Source organism: Acinonyx jubatus, chromosome C2 (assembly GCF_027475565.1).
Source record: "Acinonyx jubatus isolate Ajub_Pintada_27869175 chromosome C2, VMU_Ajub_asm_v1.0, whole genome shotgun sequence".
Lineage (NCBI taxonomy): Eukaryota > Metazoa > Chordata > Mammalia > Carnivora > Felidae > Acinonyx > Acinonyx jubatus.
In genome coordinates this window covers 6,438,473-6,466,181 of record NC_069384.1, presented here as the reverse complement: position 1 = coordinate 6,466,181, position 27,709 = coordinate 6,438,473, and the positions used below count along the sequence as shown (strand labels likewise).

General features: G+C 42.4%; 1 protein-coding gene across 1 annotated transcript in view; it reads right to left on the bottom strand.

Moving 5' to 3' along the window:
* Positions 1 to 332: 332 nt before the first annotated feature.
* The window catches only part of BRWD1 (bromodomain and WD repeat domain containing 1), a 130,192-nt gene continuing 102,815 nt past the window's right edge, over positions 333 to 27,709 (bottom strand). The window contains exons 37-41 of the mRNA XM_027041600.2: positions 27,284 to 27,450; positions 21,497 to 21,723; positions 19,080 to 19,244; positions 16,313 to 17,224; positions 333 to 15,327 (exon numbers count right to left, since the gene is read on the bottom strand). Coding sequence (XP_026897401.1) covers positions 14,198 to 15,327; positions 16,313 to 17,224; positions 19,080 to 19,244; positions 21,497 to 21,723; positions 27,284 to 27,450 — 2,601 coding nt within the window. The 3' untranslated portion in view covers positions 333 to 14,197. The remainder of the gene's footprint in view (positions 15,328 to 16,312; positions 17,225 to 19,079; positions 19,245 to 21,496; positions 21,724 to 27,283; positions 27,451 to 27,709) is intronic.

Sequence of the window (27,709 nt, the reverse complement as noted above, 5' to 3'; positions counted from 1 at the left end):
GCCCCCTGCACCGCCCCCGCTCCCCTGAACTCCGCCCTCACGCCACGCCCCCGCGCACGCGCGCCGGGTGCCTGAGGCCGCGCCAATCCCGAGCGTCTTCTCCCGCAGGTTGTGTCCGCAGCGGCACCGAGAGGCCTGATGACTGCGGGCTAGAGAGGCGAGCCGGCGGCGGGGGCAGGGCCCGCGGCGTGGGGCCTGGGCCGGTGACCGACCCGGGAGAAGCCGGCTCAGCCGCCCTTCCTTCCCTCACCCCGAGTCCGTCCTCCTGGAGGCGCTTTGCCGTATTAAGCACCGGGCTGCGGACCGAGAGCGGGAAGAAATACAGCGCTTCGTGGTGGTATAAAATGCGACTTTTACTCTGGCAATAAGAATTCACACTTCAAAAGCTGATGATTGTCAAGCCGATCTAAAAGAGTTTATGAGAATGCAAAAATAGTTACTTTTTTTGAAACGTGGCCATTTCCAATACAAAATTTATTTTCGCTTTAAGTAGCCTTTCACGAATAAGCAGAGTGTGCAGTTGCTTTCGAGCCGGTTCTCTTTCCTCGGGGCGCGGCGGAGGACCCATCGCCGGACACTGTTCCGGGCGGGCGCGAGGCGCAACTGCGGACACTTTAAGTGACGGGGTCCAGGGTGGCGAGCGACACAGACCCTTCACCTACACGTAGTCGTACTGAAAACACGTGGCACTGCTCACATTTTGGAATGCTGCCGAGAAGCACAGAGTTCAGTACTAGTTTGGGGGCAGGCGGAACCTCTGGAGGTAATCAAACAAATCTCAGGAAGCTGCTAGAAATACCTTGTTTTAAGACGTGGAGAAATACGATCGACAAAAGCATCTACATTGAATCAGTTTTAGCGGTTTTACACATTCCAGCAAAATAAATGTTTGGGTTTTGAAGCAAAATTTGAATATTTCAGTATAAAGAATGACCAAAGTGCTATCCCGTAAGAGCTTGGGAAAGTTTGGGTGTACTTACGGAGTAAGATTACCAATGTGGTATTTTTTTTTTAATTTTTTTAAATGTTTATTTATTTTTGAGAGAGACAGAGCATGAGCAGGGGAGGGGCAGAGAGAGAAAGGGAGACACAGAATCTGAAGCAGGCTCCAGGCTCTGAGCTGTCAGCAGAGTCTGATGTGGGACTTGAACTCACAGCCGTGAGATCAGGACCTGGGCTGAAGTCAAACGCCTAACCGACTGAGCCCCCCAGGTGCCCCACCAATGTGGTATTTTTAAGCTGCATTTATACGGGTGGGTTGTTTTAGAGAAGGACTGAATTGCAGAATAAAAAGAATGTTTGGGTATCACTGTGACTTAATCCTTTTGTCCAATAAAGTAACTTGCCATTTTTAACCAGTAAAATTTAAGCTCGATTTGCTTTTACAATTACATTATGAAGAAATCATTTCTAGAAAGCTGATTAAAATTAGGAGTAGGGTAATACATTTGGCCATGGTTTAAATTCTGCATACATTTCAGAGAGTTTTACAATAATGTTAAGTTTTAAACAAATGCTTATTTCATGCAGTTACAATAAATTTAGGCCAAGCACTTTTTAAAAAGGCAAAGATATGTTCAATTTAAATACTAATTCAGCAAAGAGATTCCATTTGGAAAGATCGCTGGTGACACCGTCTCAAGTACTGGCGGAAATTAAGCCCATCAGAGAACATCATAAATTCAAAACAAATTCTTTGATTACACTGAAATTGTCAAGAAATTTTGCATAAAATAGTCTTAACTGAGACTTAAATATTTTCACATTATGGTATTTGTTAAGGATATAACATCCCCAATAAGAAATTTCCACAAAATTAAGGGTAAATATGGGAGCGGAAATAGGTTTAAACAGTTCATTAGCAATCAAAAATCAAACCCCATGCACCTAAAAATATTAGCAATTTATTAGGAATTCTTCCCTTTCTCACCTGTACTAGTAACAAGATACTGGTATCAGTATTTCTGATGAAAGTACACTATAAACAGAGAGCAAAGGACACAGACTCTGTAGGTTAGAAATATTCTGGCTTATGCTAAGAGAGAGGAAAATAAACGACAAAAAGCCTTTTTCTTAAGGAGACATGCAACCACAAACAAATTTCTCAAGTAATCTAGACACTTGGGTCTGTCTGTATAACCAAAATATATGCATTACATTAGTCTTTTAATGAAGATGGAATAGAAACCCATAGGTTTCTATATTTCACTTTTTCAGATTTACACATGCAAATCATATATTAATATTCACAGATATTTTTAAATGGGAAAACAACTTGCTTCTAACAATTCGCTTCTCCAATAGCATGTTACTATGTTAAGATTAACAGTGCGTTCATTTAATCTGGTGATCTTAATTTCAACAAATACCTATTAACAACAAATTAAACCTCATCGCAAAGAAATTCTTTATAGTATCAAGATCAGATTTTCTAATCCTAGCAAAGGCCACAATGAAATAGCCCACATGCTGCCAGTAAAGTTTGTTGTGATGAAACTGTAACCAATTTGCTCAAAGTGTTCACAAAGTACTGATTTTTAAGGTGCTGAAAAGAAACCTAAGAGGATGTCACTATCCAAAAATATGACTGTTTTGATCTTAATCTATACCTTTTATTATTAACTGGTTAAAACTAAGACCTTGCCTCATAATGAGGTACATTTTGGCATCACTGTAAATGCAGTTATGTGAAAGGAAAAGTGAGGAAAAGAAGTTGTGATAGTCACATTCATAGCCTTCATAGAAAAATATATATTCCCTGAATTAGTCACATCAAGTGGTCGCCATTCAGTACAAATTCCAAGATTATAAACAAAGTAAGACATTGATGGGTTTTTACTAACTGCGCATTTCCAACACTCCACTTCAGAACTCGATCATCAACCTCCACATCATTCAATCCCCAGGTCCTTCCAGTTTAAGTTGTTTTAGACTTGTGAGGTTGTGAATTGCAGGGACTGGATCTTACTTAGGTATTTGGTTCGCTCAAAAGTCAAATTGGCTCCATGGTACTTCCTCTTGAAACACGCGTTAATATTTTTTCCCTCTTACTTTAGTAAACACCGTAGCTATGGTGGTCTAAATTTTTATTCCCTAATGCAAAAGGCTTAAAATTAGCATCAGGTTGCGATTTTGACATTTTTTTTTTCCAGTCCCTGAAGGTACAGACCCTGTACACTTTCCATTATGTTCCTCTAAGGAACCAAGAGATTTCTTCAAGACCCTTCCTTTCTGAACAGGAATAATCTTGTGACCGGCCATTTGTCCTTTTCTTTCCACCTCTCCACTACGGGCTCCACAATCTATTACACCCCCCAACCCCCGGATTCTCTGTTATGTGTCTCTGTGCAAGAGCCCACTGCAAGGAAGGTTTCCTCCCACTTTGACCCACCGGAGTATGGCTTTTAGAAAATTCCTCAGAGGGGCGCCTGGGTGGCTCAACCGGTTGCTTAAGCGTCCAACTTCAGCTCAGGTCATGATCTCAGGGCCTTTGAGTTCGAGCCCCGCGTAGGGATCTGTGCTGACAGCTCTGAGCCTGGAACCTGCTTCGGATTCTGTGTCTCCCTCTCTCTCTGCCCCTCCCCCATTCACACTCTACCTCTCTCTCAAAAATAAACATTAAAAAGAAAAGAAAATTCCTCAGAAAGTGCCAACAAGGGATTAACTTCAAACTAGGAGCAGAATGCAACTGCCAGTTTATTTGTATCTGATTGTGTCCAATCAGATACAATCTCTGATTGAATCCAAATTCAAATCACTCCTACATTTTCCTAGTCATTATTGTGCTTTTTCTTTCCAGGATCTGAACGCCTTAAGAAAAGCGCTGTGCTATTAATACCTTCTGGTTCTTTTTCACTTCCTGAATTTATGCTTGTATCCTCCTCTTTATAAACATTCGGTAACTTTTCCTTAGCCACAGCAGCCGCACTTGGATGGGGCAGTTTTCTGCTGCTCTTTCTAATCCAGACATTTTCTGGTCCTGAAAGCTTTTCCTTTAGATTACTCCTACTTTTATTTTATTTGCAGCCACAGTAGCACATCTACGGGGAACTTTCTCAGGTACCATTTCTGCTTTCAGAATTTCACGAGGCATTTGCACTGCATCCTGATGATGCTGCATACACGTTCTCACTTTTGTATTGGGTTCTCTGTCTCCAGGAACAGAGTCTGAAAAATGAGTGAAAGTTCACATAAATGCAAACACTTGCAACACAAGACTTTACCGCTGCTTATGTTCCTCAATAACAAATCCCCAGATCGGAAGTTTTAAAACTACTCATTGGGGCACCTGGGTGACTCAGTCGGTTGGGCGTCCGACTTCAGCTCAGTCATGATCTCGTGGTTCGTGAGTTCAAGCCTCGCGTCGGGCTCTGTGCTGACGGCTCAGAGCCTGGAGCCTGCTTCGGATTCTGTGTCTCCCTCTCTCTCTCCCCCTACCCTGCTCGCACGCTGTCTCTCTCAAAAATAAATAAACGTTAAAAAAAATTTTTTTAACTATTCACACTGCCAAATAAGGAAAAAACGTAAGTGATTATCATCAGTGATACTACTCCCACCTCCACACCTACAAAAGGAAGTCTTGAGTAGTATGCCACCAGGTATACTCTCCAATCTGGAAAGAGAACAGTCACTTAAAACAGTACCAGGCTTCTGAGAAGGTACCTGTGGCATCATAAAGCACTAAATTTTTGGTATTGTGTCTAAAAGTCTATGTCGAACTAGCTTAGGATATTCAATCAGCTTTGAAATAATTTTCCTGGAACCTAAATGAGAAAGCAATGCCATCATGACTATGACGACGCGGTTATCAGCTCTGCTTCAAGACAGTCCTGAAAGTGTTAATTCCAACACCTTTAGTCAAAAAAACATGAACCGGCAGATAAAAAGGAACTGCCTATTCATTTTAGAGAGCTAAAATATGGTTTTAATCCTAGATCCATTTTTTCAACTATTTGGGCATTTTATTTAACTGTAATTCTTAAATCCTGGTTTCGTTTATTATTCAGATATTTTCTCAGCAAGGTATATGCCAGGCATCCAGAGGATCAGGATAAGGATTCTAAAGCAAACTAATTCTATACCTGGAACTCTAGTTGCTGTAAGGACTAAAAAGTGTTGGGAGCCATGAGGACACCTTCTAGAAAGGGCAAGGAAAGCTCCCTTTGAGGAGGTGTTGCTGTAGCTGAGAGCTACAAACTGGAGGGGCCCCACTGTCAAAAGGCAAGACTAAAAGGAAAAGCAACTTGGCTCGGTGTGGCTGGGGATCCGTCCCAGTTGTACCAAGTCACATGATGTTATGCCCACTGCTCTGCGTCTACCAGCTTAGGTGGGCTCACATCCTTTTTATTTCTGCCTGGGTCTCAAAGCTGCATTTGCAAATTTCAAATCCAGGAATGATCAGTGCACTTCTAGGGCAGAAGTACAGACATTCTCCACTTTTTGGAAGTTTGCGTGATGTCACCTCGCTTTTACAACAGACCTGCCTGGTTTTGCTAGCCAAAAGGGGCGCCTGGGTGGCTCAGTCGTTAAGTGTCTGACTTCGGCTCAGGTCATGATCTCACGGTTCGGTTGGTGAGTTCGAGCCCCACATCGGTGTCTGTGCTGACAGCTCGGAGCCTGGAACCTGCTTCAGATTCTGTCTCCCTCTCTCGCTCTGCCCCTCCCCGCTCACGCTCTGTCTCTCTCTCTCAAGAATAAATAAACACTAAGAAAGAAAGAAAAAGCCTGAAAAGCACAAACAGCGTTCGGTGTTGGCTCTGACAGCAACGTTTTCCAGAGGCGCACCGCCCACCAAGCCCCCTCCCCCGCTGCCAGAGCTCTTGGAACTGTCCGAGCACCTGGGCCTGACCTCCGCTGACTTTGTGCATGTTAGCGTGTCCTAAGGTATCAGAGAAGCCTGACGGGTCATTTTTCAGGGTCTGCATATGACCCCAGTTTTTTCTCATAGAAGTTAATGGCATAGTTGCGTCTCTGCTTTATGCTGTTGGGGCTTAGGAAAGATTCCCAGGAGCGCCCTACTTGCCAGTGGTGGGAAAACCTGTATCTCAAACGCACCTAAAGTGCATCAGCCCCTGAATGCTAGGCCTCATCAGCTGGCCATCCAGTCTTGCAGCCATTAAGTCAAACTACCTAAAACCATCGAAAAGGCACACAAGTCTTGCCGGGGGGTGAGTTTGCAGGACCGCACCTCAAGTTTCCAGACAGTCAGCAGTCGGTTAGAACAGGCTATAGATCACTGGAATTCCCCCCCTTGACATCTGCATTCTCTCCCACTGGGTCCCTTTCACTACAAAAGCCGAGAAAATAAGGGCTCATTTCGTTCTGTCGGCCATCACGCGATGCTATTATTCTATCGCAGTGAACCTTCCCAGCTTTTCCTTTATGAACGGAGAGGTTTGCCCTTCCGTCACCAAGGGCAAAGGAGTTGCAGGTGAAAACGGGCTTCTGTTGACTGACACGTTCATGAGTAGAGAATTGAGGAAAAGTCTTCTGCTCTCGAAAGGAGAGCCCTTCAGATTTGGCCCTAACTCTGTGACACTCATTTCAAAGATGTGCTTTCTCCAAGACCCGTGACAGAGCTCCCCCGGAGCAGGTGAGGAGCCGCTATCCTAAAAGCAACCCCCCCACCCCCCCACCAAGTGCAGCAGGCCCTTTGGCCAATTAGGTGCCGTATATGCGTTTCCAGTGAAATCCTATTTCTAAAGGTAACACGTTTTGTTCAACGGAAGTCACCAGGCATTGCAAAAACGGCACTTCTTGAACGGCCTGAGCTCATCCCCTCGGCCCGTTGGGCAGCACCGCCTGGCGGGCTCTGGGCCCTCGCTTGCACAAACGGCCTGAAGAGCAGGGCATTTGCCCGGAAGAGCCTCTTCTCGGGAATGCTTGGTGCGAACTACGGTCTCTGCAAAGCAACCCCCGATCCAAAATGAACCCTCAGCACATTACGTCAATGTTAGGCAAATACTAGAAGGCAAATTAACATGCTACGACAGACAATGAGGCTTTTCTAAGTGTGTAACAAAATTAAGGTGAAATTCGACTTACAGTGGGGATGAGGACACACACCAGAGTCACTCAACCACATCCATTTGCGCGTTGAAAACATTAAAAGCAGCCAACCAGATCAATCTCGACAACACGTCGATAGTACGGAGAAAATCCTATCGCAACTAAGAATTTCTTTGGGACACAAGGACTTCAGGTGCAGCAATGAATTCCTTTTTGATGTACTGATGGCAGTACCTATATTGACCGTTTAGGAACCTGGTAAAATACTAACACGAACTCGTTTGCATAAGTGCTTATTTGTAATCCAAAATGAGGGAAAACAGTTAAGATTCTATTGAAGAAACTCTGATCAGGCTTTTAAAAGTACTTTAAGAAAATCTGAACTTCCAGTAAGTTAGTGCGTCAAGACGGGGGAGAAGAGTCCGTGCTAGTGTAGACAGCCACTCCAGCTTGATGGAGCCGTAGCTCTAGCCTCAGACCTAAAGTGGAAAGCTCACAGGGTGAAGATAAAAGCAATCTGAGGAACACAGAAGAGTGACAGTGTGGGAAATTGTTAAAAAATAATATGTACACATAAGTCGGGGTCAATTTTATTACTGAGAACTTGGCAAATTATAAAGTGCTTTACTCTCCTTGAGAAAACTACAAATCGTTTTTACAAATATATACAGGATAATTCAGGGTTAGAGAGAAGTCCAATCTAGAGGTCAGGGTACAAGCTTAAAAATTTTGGAGGCCACTACTCTAACAATACATATGGGACAGTATCACTTAATACTAACCAGTCAGTACAGTCCCCCAAATCGAACTGTCCTAGCCGGTCTTGGTGGGGCTTGGTGAGTCACGTGTCCTGGAGCAGTGAGAGCCTGAGGCACTGCTGCTTTCTATAAATGACTCCCTATTGGGGGATGGCAAAAACCTCATTCGTGGAATGAAAACGTGCATGCAAACGCGCATGCATAGTAGCACTCCATCACAGTTCACCTGGGGGACCACTTTAATTCTAACGCCCAGATCACTGTATTCTAAGACGCTCTGTGGTGAATAGGAACTTGGATGCAGACATCCGTTTTGAGTCAAAGCAAGCATCTCTAAGCTTCTATGTGTTAAGGACTAATCATATTTCCAATTATGATACTTAATACAAAACTGTCTTCCTAAACCCAGAATAAACTTCACATCACTGCTATAGAAGCATGAAAAATTTTAATCTCATTGCCTTTTAACTGCAGTATTAAAAACAAATCTGAGAATGGAAGATGATGAAAGCACGTCTGAAAATGAAAATGTGCTAGCCTATTTTACATACTTTTGACGTACTGAGGTCAGTGGCTGCTGCGGCGGGTTATCAATCCACAGAGGAGAAACCTTTTAGTTGCAAAACACAACCACCTCCCTCAAGCAAGGCTTTTGACAGAGTCAGTCTGAGATGCCCTTTCTTCACTGTCTGCCCTTCACTGATAATAAAATGACCAAAACTCAGGAAACAAACAGCATTTGTCACTGATAGTCATCCCTCCAAAAGCGTAAGTTTCCAAAAAGATCCCATGCACGGGAAAGTCTATGTAGAGGATGACCGTAGACTAACGTGTTCCCTGTAACTCCCAGAACGGAACACTTCTATTTTCCGGGTGAGTTGGTTAACACTGAGAAGTCAGCCTCTACACTGGGGCCACATGGGATCCTGAGCTTGTCAGAAATAATTCCCTAATCAAGAGTTGTTCTTCGCCAGCTTGGTCACTCTTATGGTTGAATAAATGCAGCACACTCCGTGATGGGCACCACAGAACTTGGTTTTGTTCTGCCTCTACGGCTGAGTAGCTCATCGCTATACAGCTCTCTCGTCTTTAACAAACAGTTAACCGGTGACAGTCATTCTTACGATTCTCAAAGACTTGTGATGACTACTGCAAGTTTTTTCTAAAAATCTGATAAAAGTTCTATCAAGTATGAATTCAACGATCCTGTATCTATCTGTTTAGTAAACTTTAGATAGCTCTCAGAGCATTTCGAACTGTTTGGCAGGAGAGGGTATCAGAAATAAACACTGGTTTTCGACTACTTTATTACTTCACCGAAGAGAAGCAGCAGGGCACAGACAATCCCACGCCAACCCCCTTTCAAGCCTGTCTCTAGTCTCCCTTCAGTCCTCCTGGCCCATCCAACACGGTGTGGCCCCGCGTTCTGCCTGCTTGAGAAATTAATCACAAGTGGACAGTAAGCTGTTTGAGAAACCGTAAAGATAAGTTGCAAGGGAAATTGGCTGCCTCCTGCAGACCTTATGGAATGAATCAGCTAGAAGGCTTGAAGTAGTTTTAAAAAGGAAAGAAAAAACCTTTTACTTGTCAGTAGGATAACATTAAGTTTATTATACTCTTTTAGTAACTAAAAAAAATTAAACTGGTTCCTAGATACCAACCGAGAGTCAGGCATGGTAATGAGTTTATTTAGAAAGTTAAAGTTTTGAAAGATCTTGCGTGCGAGTGGAAAATCTTCTAAAGATCTGCCTTTTTGTCTGGCTCCAGTGAAACGGTTAGAGTTTCATAGGTGAGCTGAATGTGTGCGTATGGTCCAAGGACTAAGCGAGGATCAGCACCTAGAAAATTACCTTCAGTATATTAAAAATGAAAGATCACTTTCGACATTTAGCCACTGATCAAAAAGGGTAATAACTTCTAAACATCCCCGTAGGCCAGGCTGGCCGCTTGTGGTCCAGGCAAACGCTAGCTGGCCGTCTTGTTCCAGCTGGGTCAGTCAGAAGCCTCTTTAGGAGCCCAAATTCCCAACAGAGGTTTTAATAAATGATAAAACTTACCTTCAAATTACCTTAAAAACTAAAGTATGACCAGAAAGTATATGGAAACACTGACAATTAAATTCAGTGAAGCTATCAGTCCTGACAAACAGTCTACAGTTACTTACAGGCTGCCAAAGACAGAGAGCCTGCAGATCTGTAAGACCCCGATGTTATAACTGGCCCCAGCCAACGTCCCTATATCAGATCCACACAAGCAATCCTTGAGGAGACACCAAGAAAAGGTCTTCATATTTTTCTACCAAATTAACAATGTATTAGGAACCAGCGTGGCAGATTATCAGGAACTGGTAAAAATCTCTCAACTTTGAGAATTCCCACATACCCTTAAGGCAACATCTACAGTTTAATAGCTACGAAAAACTCAAAACGTGAGAAAAGACAACACAGCCCTTGCCATTATAGTCTTTACACTTTAATCCTCTCCATTAATTCACAATTTTGAGCTACCAAAGTGGTATTAGCATGTGCTAATCTGGTTGGACTAGATTTTTCCACAATGTTCCATTTTCTCCCTGGCTTTGATAAATTATACTTGGGTTTGGTCTTTGTTCCCAAATACTGGAATCAAGACAGTCTTAAACAGTGAAGCTGCAAATTTCTTACGGTTTCTGCTTTATTATTTGCTGTTATCCACAGCGGGAGTTGAGAGATCGACTTAGGTAATAATGGAAAGTTCTTCCGCAGTGAAGGCGCTCTGGTGCATTCCATCATACCACGAGATAACTGAACTACAAGTTCCATACAGTGTAAGGTGCTGAAGTGTTTGTGGACAACTACAAGGTGCGTGAGAAAGTAAATACGCTGACTTAATACGGACAAAAAGGGTGGAGCTGATAGTTCAGCTATAAAGGGCAAGGCACACCCGACCTGTTCTAGCCATTTAAAAGTTACTCAAAAAAAACAATACGGTAGAGTAGGAAGGAAAACTAAAAATATCGTTGAGCGCCTTGAACAACACTCTTGCATTCTACTGACACACACACCTCATTGTTTTCAAGCGGCACGATCAAGTTCAATGTGCACTGACAAAAGAGATTAAAATCCTTTCAATTTGGTTTTTTAAAGCACTACACTTTAGTTAATACATTCTGTGTTCTGGTTATTTTAAAAGGCTAGGAGAGGGACAGGGGATGTAGTAGGAACCCTTCTAAGTAGGGAGGCTTCTAAGAATGTTTTACCTAAGATGTCATTAACCAATGGAGCGTGAAGATTCAGTGACAGGTCTTATTATTTAGGGACAGTAATACTTTCAAGATGGCATTTCTTTTGGCTTCAGATCTCCTTTTCCATTTGCAATTCCAGGTTCTGAAGTGCCTTTTCCCCGAACAGAAATTCTTCTCCCCATTTTCATATTATAAAATTAATTTGCTTTTTTAGGTACGACTCTCTACTATTTAGAAGAAACTCTTATGTTGTAACTGAGAAGCTGTGAATAAATGCTTTATCATTCTTTCCAAGCATTTCTAAATTGAGAAAGGATTTAATCAGAGATTTTCCCCTAAAAATAAAAAAGGGAGAACGACCACCCTAAGAAGTATCTGAAAATGGGATACACTTTCCCTTTTATTCAGAAGTTACTACACATTGTCAGTATACCCTTTTAAAATAAGTATGATACGAAAAAAATGCTTTTTAAACCTCAGCTATTTTTTAAATGTTTGACATCTTTTTTCCTTAATACTTTAGAAGGAATCAAAAATCAAGTCTGATAACCACAGACCTTTTTCCAACCATAAAGGAATAAAATCATAGGGCTTTGGACATACACGACCACAGTAGTTTCGTTCTGGTTTGTTTTCATGTACACCATCAAGTTACTTCAAGTGCAATGGAAAGCCAGATAGCACTTACTTCTGGATCAGTTCACATTCAATTTGCAACCTTTTGTCTTTTTCACAAGAAAATACAAACTGATCCCAAACACATTAAAGTACATCCGTGCATTAAATCCCTGCGCAATTCGCATAAAGTAGAAAAAAAGTCAAACATGTTCTAGTGCTCAATGTAAACATTTTGAACTATTAATTATTTATTAATTTTCCTTAAAGTACTTAGGAGTGTGTGTCACATATTCAAAGTTAACCTTAGGAATAGCACCATGACCAAAAAAACCCATAAAAATGATTCTCACTATAATCCCTTAGTTTTACTTCAGAACTGGAGAAGCTACCACTGTCAACCATGCCTTCAAAGTCACCAGGACAAATTCTTGGTTTTTTTTTTCCCCAGATGAAACCAAAACACTGCTTTCTATATACAAAGGTCTAACCATTTTGGACAGAAAGAAAAATCAGTAATTGGTTGACCAGCCAATCTATGACCAGTTAACTCAGGCCAAAAGATTAAGAATAGTTCTACCGATGAAGCCTAAATGATCAAAGTATCACCTTACAAAATAATTGATAGATTTAGAGTGTATTCTATATTTTTATTTATGGATTTTTTTGGTACCTTTTTGCAGATGATGGTAAACATGGAGTTATAACCCTGAGAATAGATATAAAACAGAGAAGCTTAAGAAGAGTTTAAATAAATTAATGGAAATGACATCTATCACCATTTCTTAAAACTAGGGAAGTAAAGAACATTCCATTAATTTCTTCAGGTCAATAGTCAAGGACAATTCTCCTGAATCACTCTCTGTACTATACCCTCAACACAAGCTTTGAGAAGAGGAGCATCATAGTTTTGAAGCGGCGACAGCTCTCCAAACAACCAAAGGAGAGACAGGTATCCCAGCTGTCTCGGTTGGTGATGTCCAAAAACACCCTTCCCCTTACATCAGAATAGAAAGTACCTTCTACCATGTCAAATAGAATAGATGACTAAAAAGTAACAAACTTAAGAACATTCTCTAACATTGATACCAGAGTCTGATGCTTTTCCGTATCTGCCACCTTAAGCATACACAGGAGAAGAGGATTAATTTTGTCTGACACCAAACACAGGGCCAATAAATAACAGAGGTAGGAGTACTGCAACATACTCCTCAGCTACGAAATATGTAAACCATTGGAATCAAGTCCATCTTCAGGCACAAACAAGCTAGGAATGGCCACCTACACTCTACAGAGTAGCACAACCTATCAAGCAAAAATATTTGGCTCAAAAATAAGTGTACTATGGTATTTGATGATGTGATAGAAGTTTCACTTTGAATGGATTCCAAAAGTCTTCTCCCACAACACAAGACAGTTTCTTAAACTAGGGGTCACTAACAAAAGATGCACTGAGTTGCCCCCGCAAAGAATGCTCGGGATTGCACATGGCAGCAGTAAGCTAAAACAGAGAGGTGGAGAATGACATTGAACTATTTCCCTATATAGATGAGATTTGCGATTGCACTCTTAACAAAACTGAACTCTACAATCTCAATGGAAATGGGGGGGGGGGGGAAATCTACGTATAATTTAAATACTCTCTTGGCCCTGTACACTCTATTAAAGAACACACTTTTCCTAAATCTAAGGCACACAAACTCCTCTATTTCACAGAGTAAGACTATGGAAGACCAAGATTTTGGTTAAATCCCTTACATAGAAATCAGGAGATCTCGGAAAGACAAATTATATAGCATTCTCTTAGTGCACAATTTAAAAGAAAATGCCAGGGCTATGCTTGGGGCCTTCGAGGTTTAAAATATACAATCCAAACATTTTAAAAAATAATTTACCAGCACTTTATAAATTCAAGTTTATAAAATAAAAGTGATGACATTTTCCTTAAAAATAAAGAAAAAGAGAGAAAAGACCCAACAGCATTTGGAGAAACCATTTGAATGAAAATGACCAAATCTGGTATAATGCATTCTGCTCAAGTAGCCAGGGAAAGAAAAGAAAAGGGAAAAAAAAAAAAAAAAAAAGTGGTAGGTACCTCGCCTACTAATCATGGTTACACCTCCCATGATCGATCCGTCAGTATGCACATAATATTTATGAAGAATCTGTAAACATAGGCCACGGGTGAAATTGTTCTACGACAACAGAACAGGGTTTAGAAACTACCACCTCTGGACGCACTCAGCAAATGACTGCATGACACTTGCTACTGTGAAAGTAATGCTTATTGGTTTTGACAACCAGGATGTCTAGTGTTGAACATACTTCAAATCCTTGCTCTCTGTAGTTCAATACTGTCAAAGTAGATCTGCCCCCAAAATGAAGCATATTTTGGCACCTGTGCTGAACGCTGCTACAAAGGCAAGCAAGTGCAAATAAAAATAACAGTCATGATTTAGTCACATTCATAACTTTTCATAGAAAAATATAAATATATTCCCTGAATTGTAGGACAAAAAATAATTTCAACAGCCAGCTTTCACCATAAATTCCAGTCCATTTCCTCTTCGAATGAACTGGTTTTCTCTCAAGGTCATAAGGTGCAATCATCAAAATCTATCCCGTTCTCTAAGCTTCTGTCATCATCCCCATCGTGGTATCTCACGGTCCTTCTGCCCTGATTCCTCGTTTTTATTTTCGAGCGCCGAAGCCCTCTTTTCGACTTTGCATAGTCCAGATCTTCCCAGTCGTTATCGTCCACACTCAACCTGGGCCGTTTGCTCTGTCTCTGCCGCCGCGCGCTTCGGGACGCGGCGGCCGCACAGGCTTTACCTTTTCCGGCGGCCTTTGCTTTTCCCTTCGTTTTCCTCTTTTTGGTGTTCGCGTCGTCGGCACAGTCCCCGTCGGACTCGGTGGCGGAGGCCGGCTCGGACGCGGACCTGGGGCTGGGGGCGCGCGCGCCCCGGGCCGCCCCCCGCGCCGCGGTTCCCGGCGCCTCCCCCGGATCCGGGCGCAGCCTCTTGCGCCCGGCCTCGGCTTCCGCCCCCGCCCCCGCCGCCGCCCCCCGCAGCGGCGCCTTCCCGTAGGTCCGCAGCCGCCGGCCGTTCCACCTGCGCAGCCCGTAACTCAGCTCCTCCTCGAAGCTGGGCTCCGCAGCCGCTTTCTGCTCCGAAGCGGCCTCCGCGGAAACCTTCTTCCTGCCCGTCTCACCCCCTGGAATATGGCTTTTCGACTCTTCCCCTGAAGACCCGGCGGAGGAATGCCTGGTTTGGGGAGGCGCCCCGTCCGCCCTGGGGCCCCGGGCGCGCCTGCCCCCGCGCTCGGAACTGCGCGCACCTTCCGAGTCGGAGTGGCCCTCCGGACCCGCAGGGCCGCCTGCCGGGCCCCCTCCGCAAGCACACGGCTCGTCCGGCACTTCACAGCTTGCGGCTCCCTCCGAATCGCTCCCCATCTTCGGGGCCGAAGAGGCACAGGCGGCAGGGACGGGCTTCTTCCTCCCGTGTCGGCTTCTAGTGCACACGCTGCCCGAACTGCCGTCTTCCGCGTCGCTCATGAGCTTGATCTTACCGGCGGCGGTGCTGGCACTTCTTCGAGGAGTCCTGAGGGGTCGCGTTTTGGCTTTTGAGGACTTCTTCTTCACCTTGGAATTGCTGTCTGAGTCACTGGAGCAGACCCTTTTCCTGGAAACCTTTCTGCTTTGTCCATGGTCTTGTGATGGAGAATCTAAAAATTAAAAATGAGAAGTACTCCTTTAATCTCCACAAGTATGTGTAAAGGAACGAAATGCTCAACATTTTAAACAACTGAAGTCCGGAATTCCTACTAACTCGGAAGGAGGACGGCAGTGAATGCGTGGGGCTCTCACGTTAGAGCAGGGACCTGGGTCCAGCCTCAGCACCGGCACGAGCAGAACACATTCCCATCAGTGACCCCCCCCCCCCCACCCCGCAATCGACATACACCAACAGCGGACACTAAAATACTTTCTTTACATGAGCTCAGACTAAACTCTACCAGCGCCCTAAGGTATGCAAAACCATCACCGACTCAGCCTCTGAAACTTTTTCCACTTCACAAGTTCCAATCACACCAAATACCTTTCATCTTAGCTTTGGCTGCCTCCCGTTCAATGTTTCATCAATCCCCACTTACCAAGAGCACAATTTTACATCAGCGAGTGGTTTTCACCTCTCCCGGCTGCAGAGTTGCCCTGAGTAAAATGGGCAACAGCACTACATAGCTCATAAAAGACACAGGGACTGAACTAGTTAACAAACGTCCAGCAGAGAGACCAATCTCCTGATCCGAAGAAAGGCAGGGCTGCTGCGGCTGTTCTTACTTCCACATCGCTTCCAAACAAACAGTCCGGCCCTCTCTTCTCACCTTCTGAAACGGGCAACGCCACAGCTTGTAAATGTGCTGCCTCTGCTTTTCCAATACCCATGGCCAACACAAGCAGTGAAATCTTTACTCTGAAAGAGCTGTGAAGGCCAAGGCCACCTGCTACATGAACTAAACGTGCTGGACAACCAGTTGTGCATGCACACGGGACATAGGGGTGCAGGGAAAAGGCTGCTGGAGAATGCCTGGGGCAGACACAAAACAACTGGCAAAGGGAAGTTTCATGGGAAACAGACACAACGTGTGCTATAGGAGAGAAGGGCAGTGAGGGCACACCAAGGAGCCAAGGCTCCATGTTTTGAATTACCTCTCACAAAACTGTTGGGTTTTTCTTTTGTTTTGTCATCATCTGAATCCAAATCGGTCTCAGATACATGATCTGAGAAACACTGGGACCCGGCAATTGGTTCACGCTTCAAACCCCCTCTGATCGGGTTGGTGTCCATTTCATGACATCGGCCATCTTCTCGATCTCGCTGTTCGGATTCGGAGTCCTCAGAATCACTGAAGATCTTTGCTTTTTTAAGGAAAGTAAGATTCTTGCGACCTGTGTTGTACTTTCTACCAGCATACTTTCCCGGTTCGGAATCTGCTTCTTCCTCTTCCTCGGAGATGCTTTTTGCCCTAAGTTTCTGCCCAGAGGTTGACGGACCAGCAGTTCTGTTCTGTACATTATCTGAATCGTGACTTTGAGAGTCTTCCTCAGAAGACTCTATCTTAAGAAATTTTGTTTTAGAAGTTGCCAGAGTATGAGACTTGTAACCATTGGCCTGCCAATTTTTTCGGGCTACTCGTAAGTCACTTTCTGACTCTGAATCCCCATTTTCAGATTCATTCACAGTATTCTGGGCAGCATGAGAATTGGACAGTGGTGATGGTCGATTGTGATCTTTTAGCTCCTCTTCTTCAATTTCTGACTTTAAGCTCTGATCATCTTCAGAATTGTGTAATAACTTTTTTCTAGCCACAGCAGAAGCATTACGGTGAGGCAGCTTCCGGCCAGAACAGACACTTTCAGAGCTAGAGTTCTCCTCGACGTCGCTCATCAGCTTGATCTTATTGGCAGCCACAGCAGCACACTTTCGTAGCACTTTCCGGTTATTTCCAGCCCTGGCTTTTAGGCTCTCACCAGCCTCCACTGAATTATTATCAGAGTCACTTAAATAGACTCTCTTTCGAGTGGCTTTTCTGCCACATCCATTTTCTAAAGAAACCGGACCTAGAAATAAAGTAGCAATAAGATTAGAAAGGTCTTCCTTATTTCAACATTTTGCAATGAATTTATTATTTTAGAACTGGTGTTCCCTATTTTTTAATGCCAAAACAGGTTTCCTTTCTAAACCTAAAAAGTCCTAAATCTGGAACAGAACAGAGAGCCCAGAAATAAACCCATGCACATATGACCAATTAATTTACAACAAAAGAGGTAAGAATATACAATGGGGGAAAGGACAGTCTCTTCAACAGTGTTGGGAAAACTGGACAGCCACATGCAAAAGAATAAAGCGACATTACTATGTTACACCATACACAAAAATTAACACAAAATGGATCAAAGACTTCAACGTAAGACCTGAAACATAAACCTCCTAGAAGAAAACACAGGCCTGGTAAATAAGCTCCTTGACGTTGATCTTGCCGATGGTTTTTTTGGATCGGACACAAAAATCAGAGGCAACAAAACCAAAAATAAACAAGTGGGACTACATCAAACTAAAAGCTTCTGCAAGGCAAAAGAAATCATCAATAAGATAAAAAGGCAACTTACTGATGTGCAAATCATGTGATTAGGGGTTAATTATCCAAAATACTTATTTTTTAGATGTTCATATATATGTGTGCATGTCTGTGTGTGTATATATATATATACACACACACAGACACGCACACAGACACACACACGCACACAGACACACACACACACATTTTTGAGAGAAAAGACAGAGAGAAAGACAGAGCATGAGCAGAGAGAGAGGGAGACACAGAATCTGAAGCAGGCTCCAGGCTCTGAGTGTGGAGCCCAACAAGGGACCCAAACCCACGAACCTGTGAGATCATGACCTGGAGCCAAAGTCGAATGCCTGACCAACTGAGCCATCCAGGTACCTCAAAATATCCAAACTATTTAAAGAACTCATACAATAGCAAAAAACAATCGATTAAAAAGTGGACAGAGGCTCTGAGTAGACATTTTTAAAAATACAGCATATAAATGGTCAACAGGAACATGGAAAGATGTTCAATATCACCATTCAGGCACTGTCAATGCAGCACCTGATGCAGGGCTTGAACTTACAGACCGTGAGATCATGACCGGAGCTGAAGAGTTGGATGCTTAACAGACTGAGCCACCCAAGCGCCCCACTCAAGCACTAATTTAAAAAGATATATGCACCCCAATTTCACTGCAGTGGTATCTACAAAAGCCAAGACACGGAAACGACCTAAGCACCCATTAATGGATGAACAGAAAAGAAGATGTGGTTTATCTATACAATGGAACGTTATTCAGTCATAAAAAGGAGTGGAATCCTGACGTCTGTAACAACATACAGGGACCTTGAAGGTGTAAACGCTCAGCAAAATAAGTCAACAGAGAAAGATGGATACTGTATGATTTTACTTCTATGTGGAATCTACAAACCAAAAAACCAAGCTCACTGATACAGAGAACAGACTGGTGGGGGGAAGGGAGGTCAAAAGGTACAAACTTCCAGTTATAAGTGATTGGGATGTAATGTACAACATGATGCCCGTAGTTAGTAATATTCTGTTGCATATTTGAAAGTTGCTAAGAGTAAATCTTAAGTCCTCATTTCGAGAAATAAAAACTTTTATAACTATGTATAGTGACTGACAGTAACTATACTTATTGTGATCATTTTGTAGTATATACAAAAATTATGTTCTACACCTAAAATATGTTATATGTCAATTATGTACCAATTTTCAAAAAATCTAAAGAAGACATTTAATCATATGTAGATGCCTTAAAACAATAAGTCATTCCATGCTTAGCTTATGGATTCTCTTGATAAACATTCCTCCAAAGTACCAACCACTGAGTCTCTTACCAGTTTTTCTTTGAGCAGCTCTGGTTCTGGTCACCCGGAGATTACTGCTTCTGGCCAGCCCACTACGTAAGGAAGATTCCCGAGGTCTTGAACTCTCTTTGCTTTCCTCTGAACTATTTGAAGCTGAAGATGAAGAGGTACCTAAGGAATCTTCCATTTCACTTTCTAAGAAAAATAAAGCATCAACAGTTCATCACATACATTCTATCTTCGCACACACAAACAGTCCTATTTCATAACAACAAGCTAAAAGCAGATTCTCAAGGTACTCAAGAGAGATTATAATTGTAAAAACTGTTTCAAAGAACAGCTCATAGGGACGCCTAGGTGGCTCAGTTGGTTAAGGTCCAACTCTTGATCTCGGCTCAGGTCATGATCTCACAGTTCAGGAGTTCAAGCCCTACATCAGGCTTGGTGCTGACATCACAGATCCTGCTTGGGATTCTGTCTCTCCCTCTCTCTGCCCCTTCCCCAGTCTCTCCCCCTCTCTCAAAAGTAAATAAACTAAAAAAAAAAAAAAAAAAAAAAAGCCCATAAATGTTTGGTATTAAAAGGTACATAGACAGCATTCCAAATCAAGTTTGTTCTATTATCTCTTTTTCCTTTTTTTTTGTTTTTAGTTTTTTTTCATGTTTATATATTTTTGAGAGAGAGACAGAGTGCAAGCCGGGGAGGGTCAGAGAGAGAGGGAGACACAGAATCGGAAGCAGGCTCCAGGCTCTGAGCTGTCAGCACAGAGCCCGACGCGGGGCTCGAACTCACGAACCATGAGATCATGACCTGAGCCGAAGTCGGACACTCAACTGACTGAGCCACCCAGGCGCCCCTATTATTTCTGAAAGTAACATATTAATCCTGGGTTGGATTCAGAAAATACAGTTTGTATATTTGATAAACAAATTTGCATCTAAGAATGTAATCAGCCCCCCTCCACTTCCTGCTGTCCCATGAAACATGTACTTCCTGTAGGTCCTGTAGGAAGAACGGCCACTTTAAGTCCCGCATGTCAGGGGACAGACTTTCACGCCTTTCGCAGGTAAGCCCCATAAGCGCGTAGCGATACCACACGCTTTCAGCTCAAGAAGGGTCATTTTTACCTGCGCCACCATAAGGGGGGGAGGGAGGTAGACGAAACAAGATAAACAATTTAAGCAGTACAGGTCATTCCTTCCTACCACTCCACTGAATGAGCGCATGCTCCAGGGTGAGGCGCTGCACACGACACCAACCCAAGTGTCCCATTCCTTTGTCCCCTCTGCTCTTACCTACATGTCACGGAATGAAAGCTTCATGGACATGAGTGGAAGCAGGTTGCCAAAAGTCAAAATTTTGCTCCACAATAGGACCCAACCCCGCGCTAAAGACAGTGGCTGCCATAGAAGGACGCCAGTCCCCAGGCCGTGTCTCTTCCTCGAAACTGCTCTGCTGGTTTGCCACAGGCTACTCCTGTTCTATTCCACTCCACTCCCCAGCACGCCGACTCACTTTCCAGACTCTCCCTCTTCCCCGCGTACACCTGCCGAATGGACTAATGTTCCTGAAACAATTCATCATGTGATTTCCTTATTCATCAAGAGACCCAACTAGGTAATCCAAATGCTTCTGCAAGGCTTGCCAGTCTGTCTAATATGTGGCTGCTTTCTACCCCTTTGATCCTATTATTTTACACTATAGTAGTAATTACCACACTACCATTGCAAGCTGTCAAAACCACTCATGGCAACCGGGAAGCATTCGCATACCACAGCCTCACTCCCACGATGCTAACAAAGGGTGAGGATCCGCAGTAGTCCTATTACCAAAGAGCAAGAACATAAACGGTATAGAATTTACTAGGCCTTCCATGTAAACACACGATTACCATGCCTTTTTTTTTTTTTAATTTAAAGAAAAACCACCGGAAGTATACTTGGCACACAAAGTATGATATTTGGGGCGCCTGGGTGGCTCAGTCGGTTGAGCGTCCGACTTCGGCTCAGGACACGATCTCACGGTTTGCGAGTTCGAGCCCCGCATCGGGCTCTGCGCTGACAGCTCGGAGCCTGGAGCCTGCTTCAGATTCTGTGTCTCCTTGTCTCTCTGCCCCTCCCAAACTTGTGCTGTGTCTATGTCTCTCAATAAATAAATGTAAAAAAAAAAAAAAAAAAAATTCAAAGTATGGTATTTGTATCCCATTTTTTACGATTTAGAAGATTCAAATTTGCACAGAATATGGCTGCACCATTTGCAAAGAACAGCACTTATCAAACATATTTTAACCGTTCCCCATTTGTTACTTTTGACTCTTCCACTGAATTGTAGGTCTCTTATATGTCAAGGCCAGTCTTCTTCATTCTCTCCTCTGAACCTGGAGTAACTAGCCGTGCTGCCATGCTACTTGAGTGCTAGACAATTAAAGAACGATGTTCACGTCTTACCAGATAACGTGGAGCCATTTTTCAGAGTGACAGTCCTAAGTCTTCTCATTCTTTCTGACGATCCTGCCGAATCTGAGGAGTCCCCAGAAGTCACGCCCGAAGAGACACTAGCACCTGTCTTACGGCCTGCAGAATAGGCACCCCTACTGGAGGGAGAGTGGGCAGGAGAACCCACCAATTCAGGAATTACTTTTGTCTGAGATTTTAACCGCTTCTGTTTGATATTTCTGGTCAAAGATATGAACAATGGAAACAAAATTTAATTAAACAGGGAATGCCTGAATAAAAGTGTATTACTACTTAACCTGAGAAAAATTTTATGATCAAAACATTGAAATATTCATTGTTAACATCTTATTCTGACGTGGATTACTATGGATATCCTTACTCTAAGTTTGACATCATTTTGTTCCAAATTGAAGTAACGAACAAATGACCCAAGTTACAGAGTAGAAAATCATACTGAATACCTTAAATTCTTTGGATTAAATGCTAAGAGGAGCCAACATTTATGTAATACACGCATTCATTCATATTACAAATCTGAGTCTCAATAAGAAACAACTTTCTCTCTGGTCTATTTACATATATAGACATATAGTGTAACAGTATATAAGAGGAGAAATCAACAAAATCTAACCAGAACAGAGGCCACAAAAAAGATCAGAACAAGCTAGTTTTTTCTAAGACCAATCTGTTTATTCTAAGTACCAGTTCACTGTGTTTGACCCCTGAGCCGTGGATTATCAAGAAAAAGAGTGGAAGTTTAGGACAAGACAGCCTTTTGTTTTAAATTACAGATCTGGGTAATATTCATGTTGAGTAATCCTATTTTCCTTTAAAACAAAAAGATAAAAGAGCTTTGTATTTAAGGCACCTGAGCTTAAAGATAACCACAACGTTCTTTAAAGCAGTAATTGTTTATCATAATCAAGAAATTTCAAGCTTTTTTACAGCAAAATGTTAACTTCTAGAAATAAGTCAGTCCGAAAAAGACAGATGTCATGTTTTCACTCATATGTGGAATTTGAGAAACTTAACAGAAGACTATAGGGGAAGGGAAGGAAAAATAAGTTACAAACAGAGAGGAGGCAAACCATACGAGACTCTTAAATACAGAGAACAAACTGAGGGTTGCTGAGGTGGGGGGATGGAGGGAGAGCAGGAAAACGGGAGATGGCACTGAGGAGGGCACTTGTTGGGATGAGCACTGGGTGTTGTATGTAAGTGATGAACCACAGAAACCTATTCCCAAAGCTAAGACCATGCTGTATACACTGTAAGTTAGCTAACTTGACAACAGATTAAAACGTAAAAAATAAGAGGCGCCTGGGTGGCTCAGTCAGTCGAGCGTCTGACTTCGGCTCAGGTCATGATCTCGGGGTCTTTGAGTTTGAGCCCCGCATCAGGCTCTGTGCTGACTGCTCGGAGCCTGGAGCCTGCTTCGGATTCTGTGTCTCCCTCTCTCTCTGCCCCTCCCCCGCTCATGCTCTGTCTCTCTCTCAAAATATTAATTTCTATTAATATCAACTGGAAGGCAGACCAATGAATACAAAAGAAAACAATTACATGCTTATACTCATCATAAACTTCCTTTTAAACAGAAGACAAAATGATAAATATCTCAGGAGTAAAACTGTTCCCTTTTTTTATCCTATGTCCTTCTTAACTGTTAAAACTCTTTATTGTTCAAAGAGAAAGAGCTTTTTTTTTTTTAATAATTAAACAAAAAAATTAAAAACTCCTAAAATAACAGAAAAACCCAAACTGGGGGACATTTTAGAAAATAAATCACCCATACTCTCCAAAAATGTCAATTAAGAAGACAAAGGTAGAAAATAAAATTCCTGATTAAAACAGACTAAAGAGGAGTGCTTGGGTAGCTCAATCAATTAAGCGACCTACTCTTAATTTCAGCTCAGGTCATGATCCCACGGTTTGTGAGTTCAAGCCCCACTGTCAGGCTCTAGGTTCACAGCACAGAGCCTGCTTGGGATTCTCTTCCTCCCTCTCTCTCTCTGCCCCCCCCCACTCATGTTGTCAGTCAATCAATCAATCAATATTCAAAAAAAACAAAACAAAAAAACAGAGACACCTGGGTGGCTCAGTTGGGTAAGTGCCTAGCTCTGGATTTAGGCTCAGGTCATGATCTCACAGTTCTTGAGTTTGAGCACAGAGCCTGCTTGAGATTCTCTCTCTCTCCCCCTTTCTCTCTGTCCCTCCCCCACTTGTGCACATGCAAGCACTCTCTTCTCAAAATAAACTTAAAGTATAATAATAATGATGATGATGATGATGATGATGAAACAGACTAAAAAGGAGTACCTGGCTGGCTCAGTCAGTAGAACATGTGACTTGATCTCAGGGTCATGAGTTTGAGCCCTATGCTGGGCACAGAGATTACTTAAAAACTAAATAAAAATAAAAAATAAGATTGGCTGATGATTAAATGAGCTAATGTTTAAAAAAAAAAAAAACACACAAAAACACAGACTAAAGAGACCATGAACTATATGCAACACAAGATCCTCACTTGGGTGTAGATTAGAAAAAAAAATTGTCCTAAGGACATTATTAGGTCAACTGTAGAAATACAATAAGATGTGGTTAGAACCTTATTTTTAGCAAATCCACACCAAATATTTAGGGGTAAAGGAGCAAGGTGTCAGATATATTCTTTTGAATGACTGAGAAGAAAAACACACAACAAAAAGATAAAGCAACAATACAGCATATGTGACGTACTATGAAAAATTGGTGAGTCCAGGTAAAGTATAAAGGAGTTCTTTGAATTATTCTTCAACTTCTCTGTAGTTCTGAAATTATTTCAAAATTAAAAGTTCAAAAAAAAAAAAGAGGCAGGGAGGACTCAGATAGTACCTCGTAACGTATGCCCCCAAATTACGGACTGTAAAGCAGCTGAACGGGCCGAACTCATTTCCCTAAGGCTAAGGAGCACGTCTGCCCGGTTCAGTGCAGTTCTGCTGTCCTAAACACTGGGGCAGGGATGCAAGGAGGACTTTGGCAAATCCTCTCACCCAAAACGCAAAGATAAAACTGGCAAAATCATCCAAAACAATCATTTCGCAACTCTGGAAAGTAATCAAAGGCCTTTATTAAAAAAGGCCTTTATTAAAAAAGCCTTTATTCTAGAAAACCTTCTGAATCTAAGAAAAAACTTTACTGGAGTTTTGGTATTTTAACTCGGGGCTCCTCCCAGTCACACACACCCCAATTCTGTGGCACAGCCTTGAGGACCAGGATGAGGAGGCGGAAGGAGATGGCCTGACTTGAGAGCTTCACCAAACAGCACTAAACTCACTGCTGGAAATCCAGCCAGGCCGACCACGTAGCAGCCCAAGCCTGTGAAACCGGTCAGAGCAACAGAGTTCAGCCACAAAACTTAAAGGAAAGCTACAGAATGAGACAGTCACAGGAGTCTTTGAAAAGCTCCAAAATCGTCCTGGGGATGTGGAAGGTTCCACAAATACTCAAGAAAGACTGGGGAGAGCCCTGTTATCCAGTCGTCCCTGGATTACCTTGAGACTCTCATGCCTGGAAAAATATAGGCAGAAAGTGAACTTGGCCTCACTTCACACAAAGGCCTCCTTCAGAAAAGGGTGGAGGGCTTACTTGATGGGTTTAAGCACAAATTCTGACCACTGCGCTGTGGCAAGTCAGGGAAGACACCCAGGAACACAGCCCGCCCCCCCCCCCAATTTTTTTTTTTTTTTTTTTAATTTTTAAGGGGCACCTGGGTGGCTCAGTTGGTTGAGCATCCGACTCTTGATTTCAGTTCAGGTCATGATCCCAGGGTCTTGGGATCAAGCCCCGTGTCAGGCTCCACAATGAGTGTGGAACCTGCTTAAGATTCTTTGTCTCTCTCTCTCAGAAAAAATAAAATAAAATAAATTTTTAAAAAGCAGATTTCAGCGGCTTACCACTGCAGGAAAGACAAACTACAGAACTGGTCTAAGGTAACTCACTGAACAAAACCAGCAACAAGTATCATCACAGAGGGACAAGAATCAGAGTCTAGAGTTTCTACAATATGTTAACAAACAGCGACAAGAAAACCAGATTACTAAGTTTGTCCCACTTCCAACAAAACAGTACAAGACATACCAAGAATCAAGGAAGTTTGCCCATACACAGGCAAAAATGCACTGAATGGAAACTGTCTCTGAAAGGACCCAGATGCTGAGCTAAATCCACCATTATAAACACATTTGAAGAACCAAATAAAATCATGTTTACAGAATTAAAGAAAAGCATGAGGACAGAAAATATCAGTAGAGACATAGAAATTACAAAAAACCAACCAGAGATTCTGGAGTTGGAAAGCACAGTAACTGACATAAACATTCACAAGATAGGCCCAACAGTAGACGTGAGCTGGTATGAGCTGGTATAAGAATTAGTGAACTTGGTAGGTCAATAAATTATTATCCCATCTGAAGAACAGAAAGAGAAGGGGGAAAAATGAAGAGAGCCTCAGAGGCCTGTGGGAGACCATCCATCATATCAACATATGTATAATGGCAGCCCACAAACGAGAGGAAAGGGGCAGAAAAAAATTGAGTAATGGCTGGAAACCACCCAGATTTTATGAAAAACAGTCTTCTACAAAGCTGGAAAAATTCCTACACACATCAAAGTCAGCTGCAAAATGCAGACAGAGAACTGTGAGAGCAGCAAGAGAAAAACCATTCCACATGGACGAGGGAGGGAACCTCAGCAGCACTGAGAGCTGACTTCTCATCAGAAACAACAGAGTTCGGCAGGCAGTGGGAGAGATGCTGGGAGGAAAACAAAACACGGTCAACTAAGAATTCTATGTCCAGCAAAATTAGTCCAAAAGGAAAACTGTCAGAATTAACTACTAGCACATCTGCCTTACAAGAAACACAAAAGGATCTCAAGCTGACAAGAAAGGACACCAGAGGGTAACTCAAACCCACACAAAGAAATAAGAACCACTGGGAAAGGTAATTTACATAGGTAAATATAAATAACAGTGTCAGTGACGTTTTTATTCTTTCCTTAACCGATTTGAAAGAAAACTAGATAAAACAAAGATGTAATCTGACGACAAGAGCACAAAATGGAAGGGAGGGAGCTAAACGAGAACAAGCTTATGAGATTTAAATACTATTGATCTGAAGGAGATGGTTCTGAACAGAGATGCAGAGCACGGTCCCCAAAACATGCATGAAGACGCCCATCACGGACACGGTGCTTGTTCAAGACAAGCCTGGACACAGACGACACAGGACGGACTCCACTTTCGCGCTGCAACACTGTGAGATACCTGGAAACCTGACAGTAACGGAGGCTACACAAAGATGACACAACACAAATTAATATCAAATTCCTGACAGAGAATAAGCCCTGCATTTTATGTCTTCTTTATAACTAATCCTCAGAAACAATAGGGCACATCATGCCTAATCGCTATTTCTCTTAACACAATCAAATGCTCGACACCCAAAGTAATCACTTTACTCTCTGCATTATAAAACAAAAAAAGTTCTTATGTAAATACATAAATGATACTTTAATCCTTAGTAAAATTTTAAAAATCTGTAATTTTCCTTAAATGCTTAAAAATTTACCTAATTACAAATTACACAATAGTTCTATATGCACACAGTATTTTCAAGCCATTAAAAAAAAACAACTTTCGGAATATACTATACTCCTAATCATTGTAGAATAATAAAATTAAAGAAGTATCACAACCTGAAACTTTTTAAATTGCATACAAAGCCTGAAATAAGCAATCACCTGATACTTCTGTTGGCCTGACTGACACGGTTACAATTTTGCCGTCTCTTGAACCTCTGGCTTCTTCGAAGTTTTTCATTGAATTTTTGACCAATTTTAAAATCAGAGGAGATTTTCTTCATTTTTTCTTCAAATAAGGCAGACAATCTCAAGGTCATACTGTAAATCTGCAAGAATATGAAAGCAAAACTAGAACTACAAAATATCTTGAAAAATACTTTCACAAAAAAGAGTAGAATTGCAACCTATTACATCACTGTTATAGACAATAGCTGTTACTCATTTCATCCATCCCACCCTTCCTTCAATGACATCTGCCAGAAACACGCAGTACCAAACATCTAACTCTCAGATGAAAAGAAAGGATTAAAGCAATTGTCCAGAATCCAGGACTTACTACAGTCTATAGGTCAATGGTTCTCAACC